This window comes from Ixodes scapularis, unplaced genomic scaffold (assembly GCF_016920785.2).
Source record: "Ixodes scapularis isolate PalLabHiFi unplaced genomic scaffold, ASM1692078v2 PGA_scaffold5__190_contigs__length_132052651, whole genome shotgun sequence".
Lineage (NCBI taxonomy): Eukaryota > Metazoa > Arthropoda > Arachnida > Ixodida > Ixodidae > Ixodes > Ixodes scapularis.
Window position 1 is genome coordinate 87,819,972 of NW_024609880.1, and position 12,515 is coordinate 87,832,486.

At 47.3% G+C, this 12,515-nt stretch overlaps 1 protein-coding gene across 2 annotated transcripts in view; it reads left to right on the plus strand.

The window, feature by feature from the left end:
- The window catches only part of LOC8035694 (serine/threonine-protein kinase 26), a 135,165-nt gene that overhangs the window by 112,067 nt on the left and 10,583 nt on the right, over nucleotides 1-12,515 (plus strand). Inside the window, exons 1-3 of one of the 2 annotated variants that reach the window (XM_029992897.4) lie at nucleotides 4,383-4,626; nucleotides 6,376-6,924; nucleotides 10,416-10,601. In XM_029992897.4, the coding sequence (XP_029848757.2) occupies nucleotides 4,603-4,626; nucleotides 6,376-6,924; nucleotides 10,416-10,601 (759 nt within the window). In that variant the 5' untranslated portion in view covers nucleotides 4,383-4,602. Of the gene's footprint in view, nucleotides 1-4,382; nucleotides 4,627-6,375; nucleotides 6,925-10,415; nucleotides 10,602-12,515 lie in introns of those variants that run through there. The other variant, XM_042294084.1, reaches the window with a different exon arrangement.

Below are 12,515 nucleotides of genomic sequence, written 5' to 3' on the forward strand. Positions count from 1 at the left end.
AGTGTGCTAATTTCACAGCAGACTCCTCCGGCTTGCACAGACACCGCAGTTTCTACAGTTTCCCAAATTAATGTGAAACAGAGTGTAGTGGATTGCGTGCAGGCCTACCCTCTTTCACACTTGAAGAGGTGCGATGTTTTCAGGTGGCTGTAGGTAAACCTGGTATATGGAGAGGTTTATACGTTTCCCATCACACACAAAAGTAGTTCTTTTTTTTTCTCTTTTACTCGACTGCCAAATTAGCAGGAACAAAGAAAATTGGACATTATTTGTCGAGAAGAAGGAAGGTCGGTCTGGCAGCGCATGGTGACACTTTGTCACGCTCTATGTGAGAAATTTGACTAGTGCGGTACATCCGATAGCCCAAAGTCTTTAAGATGATTCATATAGCGGTAATACACGCCCATGCTCCACACACTGCGAGCTGCAGTGGGCTAACACACTCTGCCACCAGGCCCCTCCAAATCAGCACGTCCTGTCGAAGCAACGTGCAATTATTACTATTGCTGCTGATGGGGGCATGCGCACGTAAGGAAGGAAAATAACAGCCAGGAATTCTGCTAAGGGGAGGATGCCATACGTCGTGGAACACAGGAACAGGCTTGGCTTGAATCCTTTTTGCTTCAGGATCACCATCACTACTCCAAGCTCACCACAGACTTTGCATTCATGGGAGCTTTCTCCAGCAACCGTTTCTTTTTATGAGACACTGCACCGCTTGCAGTGGCAGCTACTCTACGACACCTGCTCGCTGATTTACAGCTGCCCGGCCCGGTATGTGGAGTCACGAGAACCTGTGGGTTGCACCTGTTGTGACTCTTCCTTGACGGTTTCTTTAGCTTAGTTATTTTGCATGGCACCAAGGTTTAAGATTCTCTAGGACTTCAGGGTCATGTGGTAACTGCATTTTCCAAAGTGTTTCTGACATTAAACAGCAAGCACCCTGGTTGTGCTTGTCACTATGCCACAGTCACCTGTGTGGTGCATGAAGCAGTGGTTTGAACCATTGAAGGGTGCACTGGTGTCTCTTAAGCTGTCCTGGGCACTCATCGGTAAGTAATATTTGTGCTGGTGATCCAATATTCAACGACAAACATTGCAGCAAGAAGTTACTTTTCAGTGTGCACACATTACTGCTGTACAGCCTAAAATATTTCAACGGTGAAGAATAGGTGAGTGACTTGCTTCAGGCTACTGGAACACGTTATTGTGTGGGCCTTTCTTTTATGGAGGGGAGGGGAGGCGAGAGCAGAAGAGTAGCAGAACCAGGCACAAATAAAAATTAAAAAAATCCTCAGCGGAAAAAAATTAATAAATAAAAGCAGTGTGAAGAGTTGCGTTGCTTACACGTCACAAACTCGTGGCAAAAACGGAGGCTATACTCTGTTTCACCTAGTAGTGTACCGCAGGAAAGGCTACAAGCGCGAGCTCCTTGCTCTAGGGCACATCTCGACGGTACAAGTTCTCGTGCAACAAGGGCAGCTAGCTCGCGCTTCTGGCCTTCTCTGCGGTACAACATAAGGTGAAACGGAGTATAGACGGAGAACGACTCATTATTAATCCGAGACGGGGACACAAATAATAAAACGAAGAGACGCGCGTGTGGTTGCCCTTCACTTTTATTTTTTTATTTTCCCGGTTCTGGGGTCCGAGGCGTTCGCTTACCTTGCCTCTCGTGGTTTTCGGGCGCGCGGTTCACGTGGGAGTCGGTGCAACGTACTCGACGCGTATTGAAACGAACACGATCTATCCTGATTACGCAAAGCCCGAGAAACGCACCTTGCTTCACAATATCGGTACGTTCGTAGAAAAGCGAAGCAAACAAACCGCATTTTGCAGATTGAAGAGACATGGACGATTCGTCACGAAAACCACTCGGCATCAGCGGTTTATTTCGCGGCCGCTCGCTGCTCGAAGTAGCAAAGTGTTTCTGCCGATCCAAGACAAGCCAAATTCCACGGAGTCGGTATGACGACGCATCAGCGGTTAATTTAGCGGCCGCTCGCTGCTCGAAGTAGCGAAGTGTTTCTACCGATCCAAAACAAGACAAGCCGCATTTCGAGAAACTTCAAGAAAGCCACCCGGCTTTTTTGAAGCCCCCGTTGCCCCCCGTCACTCAGTCTATCCACGCATGCACTTCCCTTTCTCTCTAATATAATCGGAGAGCGTCAAACAAAGCTCCGCGTCGAACGTCCTATCAGAGCGCGACGATTGCCTCGGGTTTATGCAAAGAAGTGGTCCGAGCATAATCCATGCTTATCCCTTTCCAGGGGCGGCAGTCCAGGGAAATAATCCCCTCTAATCCCTTTTGAGGGGAGGGACCCTTTTTTTTGGGTTCCACCCAGGCCAGAAACTATACAACACCCCACGGCGCTACGCGTGCGGCTCAGTCACCAGCTGCTCGATGAGTGTCAGACGATCGTTTCCACTCGATTTGCGTGTCTTCCGGCAACAACAACCCCTCGCGTCTGTCTTTTTCTTTTTTTTTTCTTTCCTTTCCTTTTGTGTGTGTGTTGGTTCGGGGGAGGTAAAGTACCCGGTAGTTGTCGTCTTTGCATCGAGATTGCACGCTTACCTCTGTTTTTTTGCTGGGGCAGAGGTGAGCGTGTCGAGGAGAGAGCACCTGCCCGTCGCGTCAGACAGGCTGGGGGTGTCTGGCGCGAACTTTCGCCGCAATCCGAGCCCTCTGGGTTCGGCGGCGGTTAGCTGAACGACAGGCAGGTGTCTACAACCTGCGGCGCCGCTCTGGCTTTCACTTCTCTCTTTTTTTTTTTTTTTTTCTTCTCTCTCTTTCTTTTTGAGGTATTTTGTTTTCGTTACGTTCGTTTGTTCATTGGTTCCTTTCTAAAAGCAGAGGATGTTTTCTATGATAGGTTATCGAAGAGACCTTGTAACAATCCACCCATACTGGGGTGTTCCCCGAATCTTGAGCTACTCTCAAAAACTGTGCCGAGAAAGGAAAATGGAAACAGCCGATGGTTTCTCGCAGCGGTTTCTTTCTCGTTTCTCTGGAATCGCGTTGGACTGCCCTGGTTTTGAGTAAAATAATCAGACATCAAGCTAAAACGATCGTGGATATTAGCCTCTGCGCATCGGGTAAGGCTTAGCCGTCTTTTTAAAAGCCAACCAAGAAACTTTTTTTTTTTTTCCCCAAACGTTGTCTGTCGTGTCGACTACTGCTAAACATCAGGTGGGAGTTGGGCCAGTCGTTCGACTTGTAGTCGTGTGCGAATAGTGGATTTTGAGTTAGAAGCGAACAGTGGTTTTCGTCGATTATTTTCGAATCGAATAGTTTCGAGTCTTTCACTACCGTGCACCATGCTTGAGTGAAAATTGAGCTGAACTCGTGAAGACTGTTTTCAGCCTTCCACTTGTCCACTCTAAGCGTGGTCAATTTTTATAATATAACCATATAAACTGTGGCATGTAAACGACAGACCTGTCGCAGCTATCCCAATCGAGGGGATTTATAAATCTGATTGCTATATGCATTTTTTATATTGCAAATTCGACAAAAAAGATAAACAAGCACGAATTACGATCGTGGAATGTCGAAGACATCCCGCAATCGCGGCTTAGCCCCGTTGAGTGCGCTTCTCACCGAGCTCCTGTGCACTGCAGGGAAGCAATACCTGCGGAGCCAACGAGCTTCGCAAGCATCGCTTACCCGCAGTGCACAGGTGCACGGTGAGAAGCACACTCAACGGGGCTAACCCGCCGCGATCAACATGTCGAAAAGTACGAATATCGCTGTTCTCGCCTCGACGCGAATATCGAATAGCGTATTATTCGAAACTACTATACGAAAATTCTAATATTCGCGCGGCACTACTTGTCGTTGTTGATATGTGGAACTTCGGAGTTCTGTCGTCTTGTCCCTTGTGCATCAACATGGGACCAGGAATAGTTGTATGGTTCCTGCGCTCCGTTGCGCCAACTTGGCGACTTGCTTCTTATAGCGTGGTTTCCTTTGTCCCCCATTGTGTCTAAAACTGAAGTCGTCCAACCGTGTTTTTCCCTGAAATAATAATAATAAAGCGACGCAAATCGATTTGTTTGCGTAACTCAGCATTTGCTGCTGTTGAAGAAAGCTAATCTTAAACAAAGACCCTTCCCCTCTGACAGGACAAGCGCAGGTCGTTTCTTTCGAATGCCGGGTCTCCGAATTCAGCCCTCTGGCCTTGTTATTCAGGAGGTGTTGGGGGTGTCCTGCCCTGGCGGCGACGTCAGAGTTGTCGGAACATTCGCGAGGCTGATGCTATCGGTGGTGTCTCGATCGCGTAGCGGCCATTCAGCCGGCGCCCGCGCAACCTTCCTGGAACCGGCCGAGCTGTGGCTCAAGCCTTCGAGCCTCCGTCACACGTCGCGGCCTTTGCGCACGCGCGCCCTGCTCGTGCGTCGGCGGCCGTTATCGCAGAGTCAACATTGTCCGCGCGCTCTCTAAGCCGCCCCAAGGACAGTTGCTCCCTTTCGTGCTGCTTTTATCTCGAGTCGTGCCCGACGGAACGTAAAAAAGAAGCCGGTAGTGGCAGCGGCGGGAGACCTGGATGCGAGCGAGCCCTCAATCGGCGCTCCCGCATCAAAAGCCCGCCGGGGGTCACAATGGTGTACGACGACGAGGACCGAGTGAGTTTGGCCCGGATTGCCGCCGCCGTCGTGCTTTGCCGCTTGTCTGTGCCGACGCTTGTGTTCGGAGGAGGGGGAAGAGTTGTAGTGTGTGTGTGTGTCTGTGCACGCGCGCTGCGCTGGGCTGGGCTAGGCTAGGCCGGCCTGCTTTCCCGTGCTCGAACTTCCACCCGGCATGCCTGTCTGACATCGCGACCATGTCGTTTCCCGCTGATTTGTCTTTGACGCGACCCCCGACAGGCTAGGGGCCGTCTCACGCTGGAATGGCTGAAAGGGGGGACCGAAGCCGACGTGGTCGCTTTGTCCCCTGTGCTTTGGGACTGACTGACCTAACCTACGTGACTTGGTTCGGTCGGTCGAGTTCTTTGAACGCTGGTCAACCAACTTCTTTGATGTTCGGATGTTTGTTGTTTCGGTGTAGGTATGCGTGCCCCTCCCCTGTCTGGGACTGGAGATTGGCCCTCCTTTTCTGTTTACCTAAGAAGCAGAAGCAACTGGTTTGTTCTAATCTGATTGATCACCAGGAAGGTATTTGAATGGTACCGAGAAGACTGACTGAATGGCATCGACTAGTTTTCCTTCACTTGTTGACTTGTTGATTGTCGAGAATAAGCTGAATGGACTTGGAATTCCATTTTACTTATGGTACCACCCCCTGAGGGACATTAAAATGTCGGCACATTAGAGCAACTCTTACTAAGTATGTGATGAAATATAGGACACGAAAATAGAGATGCACTTTAAATAATTGCAAGCAACATCTGACTTAGTAACTGATATGCCGGGGTGGTCCTGTTAAGAACAAACCATGATCTGTGATAATTTCAAGGGGCTCCGACATGCTTTCCACTCAGCTTTACATAATTCATAAAAATAAGCTTTTTTTTTTTTTTTTTTTTACTATTTGTTTTTGGCAAAGGGCACTTCAAGCTTCTAGTAATGACTATGGCAAAGAGGAAATGATTGATGGTGTAAAGAATATCTGATCTGTTCAGGGCTTGTGAAGCATATGATATCGGTTTTTGAAAAGGGAATTGAGGTATTTGCCTTGGGAGAAAAAATGCTAGCCGATGAAGAATGAAGTAGGTTGCACAGTTTTGCTGGCCTTTTAGTGTCTGAATTTTGCTGTGACTATATGACTGTGGCTTCCTCCAGTACCACATCAATGCCTTAGCTAAGTGGTTTTCAACCATCAATGTTTTGCAGACCCCTTGTGCATCGGCAGAGATGATGGAGGACCCCGTTCGTGGTGAGAGGAGAGGAAAGATATAGGTTAAATATAATAATGATTTAATAAATGGATATAACTAAGGGCTAGTGTGAAGTAGCCCTCTTATTGACATACACCCAAAGAAACTTGCCCGAAAACAAACATTTCTTCTCAACCTGAAAAAAAGACAACTTTTACTGCTGGGACTAACTGATGAGGCAGGGCTTTGCGGACCCCCATTTGAAAACCACTGCCTTAGCTGATGCTTTGGGTCTGTACATGACAGCAGTTTGCAGAATACAAAGGCCATCAAAGGCAGTAAGCTTGCACTCAAAGCAGGTTAGTAACAGGTGTTTTCAATCATTCTTTGCCTCTAAGCTTCTTCAATAACAGATGCTTTTGGTCATTCTTTGCCTCCAAGCATGTTTTCCAAATCATCAGCAAGAAAGCTCTAGCAGGCTTGTACCAGTGCATCCAGTTTGGGAGACTCGTCTCTGGAGCCATTTCTAATGAAAGAACCTTCTCTTTACTCTTTGCAGAAGGTGGACCCAGAGCTAATCTTCACCAAGCAGGAGCGCATTGGCAAGGGCTCCTTTGGCGAGGTGTTCAAGGGCATGGACAACCGGACCCAACAGGTGGTGGCCATCAAGATCATCGACCTGGAGGAGGCTGAGGACGAGATTGAGGACATTCAGCAGGAGATCATGGTGCTGTCTCAGTGTGACTCGCCCTGGGTTACCAAATACTATGGCTCATACCTCAAAGGAACCAAGTTATGGATCATCATGGAGTACCTGGGAGGGGGCTCTGCTCTGGACTTGATGAAGGCGGGACGCTTCGAGGAGCTTCACATAGCGGTGATTCTGCGGGAGGTCCTTAAGGGCCTGGACTACTTGCACTGTGAGCGCAAGTTGCACCGGGACATCAAGGCGGCCAATGTGCTCCTTTCGGAGATGGGGGACGTGAAGTTGGCGGACTTTGGGGTGGCTGGGCAGCTCACCAACACAACGAGCAAACGGAACACCTTTGTGGGCACCCCGTTCTGGATGGCGCCAGAGGTCATCAAGCAGTCGGCCTACGACTCCAAGGTGAGCTGAGAAGATGGTGTAATTAGTAGGTGGTGTACATCCACTTACGCAGATTGGATGCCAGGATGTTGAGCTCTCGTGGCTGTGTGTTGCTTTCTTCATCTTGTGTGTCTCCTCCAACATCTTTCACTTGTTTGTGTGGTGTATCAAAAGATTTTTATCTCAAAAATAAAGGAATGAACCGATCTCGCTAAGCGTTCCCCGCATGCGTGTCGCCGCCATGACTACTTCACAAGAGGTGGGCACCTGTGCATGAGATAGCTCGCGTCGTCTCGTACTCTGCTCGAGCAGACCCTCAGCGGGTTTGTTGCGCGTGCAGAAGGACTATAGGGGCTTTATTCTACATGGCAGAACAAGCGGCACCAAGGGACCGGGACAACGCCGTCTGCTGCGATTGGTCAGCGGCACGGCGCTGACCAAGAGCAGCAGAAGACGTTGTCCCCATAATGCATGGCGACAGCGGTGGCATAGGCAAACTAGCTGGTGAGATTGGTCTATTATCTGTGGTAAATAAAAAAGTTTTGTGGATATTGCCGCGCGCGCAGCTGGCCAAGTAGGCAGTGCGGTCGTCGCCTAACTGTTATTGTGCTTGCCTCCTACGCAAAGAGCCAGGGTTTGATTCCTGGGAGTGACGAGTCTTTTGTTTGTTCTTGCAATTTAGTGTTTTGGTAAATTCGAGAATCTTGTTGCTTGTTCGAGGTCCGAATGTTCTACGCGCCAAACTTTCTGCACCGATTGTTCCAGAAGCCCGCGCGTGAACATAAGGGGCTCTGCGTGCCGAGCCGCAGTCAGTTTCGCCCTAGCGTTCGATCCTGCTGTTATCCTGCCATCGACGCCGGCGACACTCTATTGTTATCTCCTGGTCCCTTTTTGTTTTGGGCACAAGTTTGCCCCTAGTTTTCATTGCCTCATCAATTGTCATTCTTGATAATATCTAATAAGTTGTATTCTCAACACTCTAGATTCTGTACTGCTTTATATTAAAGAGAGCTCTTACTGGACAGGGTAGGGTTAGAAACACTTTCTCTGCTCAAACCATGAACATAATTGTGTTCAGCTGAAACCTTTCAACATTCAGGAATTTGTTTTTCTGCCACGCCTTCGACAATCGAAAAAGGGACAATGAAAGCATAATGGTGCAGCTTGCGACGTTATTGACACCTGTCATAACTTTTGACAGGTTTGACGACAAAACAAGTTTTTTTTTAAATGTCAAAACAAAAGCCACAATGTGATGGAGGTCACAGTGAAGGAAAATAGGAGCATGCTTATGCTGGGAGCACGCAACAGTGGCAAAGCAACAGCAGCAGCTTGTGCTTGAGCAAACATTTGTTGAGATGGTGTGTGGGTGTCGCTATGCCAACTGGGTTGTAAAACACCGCCCAAGGGCCGTGTGAAGTGACCCATTTTTGTAATTGTGGATTATATACATTTTGTTAGAGAAAAGCAGTCTGTTGCTAGAGTAGGTTTTGTTGGCTTTCATAAAATATTTTTAAAATGTGGCATTCTTCCTCTTTTATTCAGTCAGGTTGTTAAGTTTCAATTGGTAGATTTTCTGCTGGTTCTAGTGAAGAAATCAGATTGCCACATGGCAGTAGTAGTATGGCCGATTCTCTAGGATGTATGTGCTCGTCACCTGGGACATTAAAAGGAAGGGAACGCATACAGGTGCTCCTGCCTGCCTTAGCGGTGCTCGTGGGATGCGTTTGTCGGATTGAAGACGTCATGGGTGAAGGACATTGGAGATGGTGCAACCTTACCCCACTGTAATCCTCTTTATTTGCTTGTTTTCTGCTGAAGGCCTAGCCAGTGGGAGCTCGTCGAAATTATGCAAGGAGCTTGTGGGCGTATGTGGGCGGACATTCTTTGGGACTCACTCTGCGATTGCGTGTGTGGTTGTTTGTAATTTAGGCTTTGGAAAACTGAAGGGTCCACACATGGCTATCTTGGAATTGTAAAGGAGGTTTACGATGAGCTGCACTATTCTTTTCCTTATGGTCTCTGCTTGGTACTTCTGAATTTTAAACTAAGCTCTGGGACAAACTACTCAGCCCAAGGAACTCTGCTTAAAGTTATTGGCGTAATTTTCTGATTTGTTGCTAAATAAGCGGATTGTAAAATATTGATCTTACTACTGTAAAGTTCCGAGAGATCGCCCATCCTGTTTTTCTGGCTAAACATCTGCAACATAAAAATTCCAATACATTGCCCACCTCCCCATTCCCGTCGGACGTCATGCAATGTCCAATGGGCATTGCATCAGCTGCGCAATTTGCTGTACCGGCATGTCTGACAAGCAAGTTCTCAGAGGGTTCCCGCATTTTGTCCGCGATCTGCACCTGCAATATCGGCTCCCGTAATACACGAGTTGTTCTTGCATGTACGTTGCACCATGAAATGCGAATGCGCTGCGTTCGCAATCTGCGGTATCAGTTTCCGTGGGACAGGAGTTCGTTCGAATTTGTGGTGTCAGTTCCCGCGTCACATGGTTTGTAGCCAGGGTGTTTGTCGTTATTTTTCTGATAAAGCTTTGTGTGGCATCCCCAAAGATCGCCCACTCTTATGTTTTTCACCATTTATCTCTTCATTTCTGGTGGGCGTTCTTTCGGAACTTACGGTATACCCATTATTTGACAAAACCTGCCGAGTACAGTATGTTACGAAACGGTGCTGCGTCTTCATCATTAAAAGCGGCAAACAAAACAAAGGAATTTTGACCAGTCAGACAAGCTGTCGCTTGAAAGCCATTTGCATAAAAGCTATTTGTGATTGGCAAATGCTGCCAGTCACAAAAGTGTACCAGCATATTTTTGTCGGCACATTAATTTCTGTAGATGCATCGCCATCTGCATTTTTCTTCATTTTTTCTATCTGATGTCAGCAAAGTGTTCCAGGTCCCAAGTCTGGTTCCTGGCATTGTAACCTTAGAAATTAAACTGGTCGCAGCATTACAAACCCCCGACTGTTTTTACAGCGATGTTGTTGGCGAGGTTTCGCAGCGGATCTTACGTGCATTTCATTTACTACATTGTGGCCCACTAAATATGATTGGAAGATTTTTGCGCTAAATTTAGTGAAATATCGCAGGGTTGTGACATGAGGTCAGGTCACATGATGTCGCAGTGTCACATGACATCGAGTCGCATAACGTCACAATTTTCCCTCTATACGCACATAAATTTTTTCAGCGGGAACATTTCGTCGCATTTGGTGGAAAAGTTTGTTTTCCAAATTTAGCAAGAACTTAGCGTCGAGTGATGTCACAGTGTGACATGAACACCGTCCGCTATATTTAGCTGGACGTAAATCCACCAAATTTAAATGTAGCAGCGTAACTATGTGTAAAACAGTAAACAGTGTATCGGCAGTTACCGCGATTCATTTGCTGGACACGGCAAGGAACCGGGAGTTATTTTTTTTTCCTTTGGTTGGAAGCCAGCCGTCAGTGTGCCGTAGTGTCGCCCCTTGATGCACCGTTCCCGCACCAACAGGCGGACATCTGGAGCTTGGGCATTACGGCCATCGAGCTGGCCAAGGGGGAGCCGCCCAACTCGGACCTGCACCCGATGCGGGTACTCTTCCTCATCCCCAAGAACAACCCGCCCCAGCTGACCGGCAACTACAGCAAGCAGTTCAAGGAGTTTGTCGAGGCCTGCCTCAACAAGGACCCCGAGAATGTGCGTGTTCTTTTGCATTTTGGACTTTGGCCATGCTCCTGGCATTCTGCTATGCGGAGAGCAAGTTGTCTGCTTCTTGCGCAGGAGTCGAGGTGACATCGGAACGATGTCGAGCTCTGATTGGCTTTGATTGAAGGACAGTGGGTAGACCTCAAAGCAAGCTGTCTTGAGGTCTACCTACTACCCTTCAATCAGAACCAATCGGAGCTTGGCATCGCTCTGATGTCACCACAACTCCTGCACAAGAAGCAGACGAACTTGCGCTCCGCATTGCTTAGAGGGAAGCTAAAGTAGTTCTTGAATAAAAACGAGTTGGAGGTGAATTCTAGAGTATTTTTATCCCGTGAATTTGAATATCACGTTCATTTTTCCCGAAGATGTACTAACTAAACACTAGAAAATACGGAAACCCTCCGACCAGCCGTTACGTCATACATAGATCTTTCAGCTACCAAGTGCGTGTCGCTCGTGTGGACAGCATGTGCAATTGCAAGCTTGCCAGGTATATTCCCTCACACTCACACCAGTCATGACGTTTTTTTTTACCTTTCTGAAAATAGTTGTAGCGCGCATACATAGCTTTGATAGGCGCTGAAGAGGTGCGAGAGCGGAGATTTCGGAAACTTTGTATATGATGTCACGTTCCGGAAGAAGGGGCTTCAACAGTAATTTAGAAAATAATTTCTATGTTCGTGATCCTAGAGGCCAAATGAAGACGTTTTAAGTGTTTTTTTTTCAACTACAGAACCGCTTCAGTTTACCTTTAAGCCATAGTCCCACTTGAGTAACAACTGACACCGACCAGCCTCAAGCATGTGCAACATGTGTGTGAAGGTATCTTGATAGGCTTGCAATCACTTGTGCTTACTTTATGAACACCGAGAGATTGCAAGCATGCCAGAGACACCTTTTGTGCGTGCTGCATGTGCTTGAGGTCGGGCATTGTCGGTTGTTGCTGTTTTATCGCTCATATGGGACTAGGTCGTTAGAGTGGTTTTGCAGAAACGTGTCGCATAAAATGCAGTTCAATGCACGTTAATGATTTCTAGTCCAGATACATCTAGTCAATACATCTAGTCTCTCTTACTTTCATAGCCTAGTACCAGGGTGGAGAATAAAACTCAATATGATTTAAATTGTGATTTTAATTGTGATTTAAAGGGATACTACAACGAAGTTCTGGTGCCCTTTTTTTTTGTCTATATGTGTTTAAAAAAGCAGTATCACATCGAACGCACCAATATCTTGTTAAAAAAAGTCACGAAAAGGAATTTCAAAATGAAATAAACGATTAGCAAAGAGCACCTGGTGGATGTCACTAACGCCTCGTTTGTAATGCCGGTCTAGGAGCCTTGACAGCTAGTGACATTAACTGTCTCGCGTCCGGCCACAACGAGAGAAGAGGAGAAGGAGGAACTCCCCTCTTCCCGAGAATCCCTTTTGTCTGTCCCCTAAGTCGCTATTGTTCCCCTACAAGATTATAGAAGATTAACCCGTCGCTCAAAATTCGTACAAAAGCAGCCGCTTCGGTGGCTGGAACAACTAGGCCATCCTCTCGATGTCAGCCTCGCTGTAGCTTTGCTTGTCCCGAGACAAACTACGTCACGATTGCGTTGGATGTCTTCGCTGGCTTTTCTCCAAGCGCTTGCCAGAGTGGGCCGCTTATAACGAAAAATGCAGCCACCAGGCTCAAAATACAAACGTGCGATTGCCATTTAGAGATATTGTGGATCATATTCAACTTATTTCTGAGCACTACGGGTGTATTTCATATTTCGTTGAAGTATCCCTTTAAATGGCGATTTAAATCAGACCAGTGTTACTGTGATGGTTTAAATCAAACTTTTTCCTCAAAAATATTCCTGACAATATTTTTTTTACTTGCCGTTTGTTTATTGTTTGATGGTTTCCATG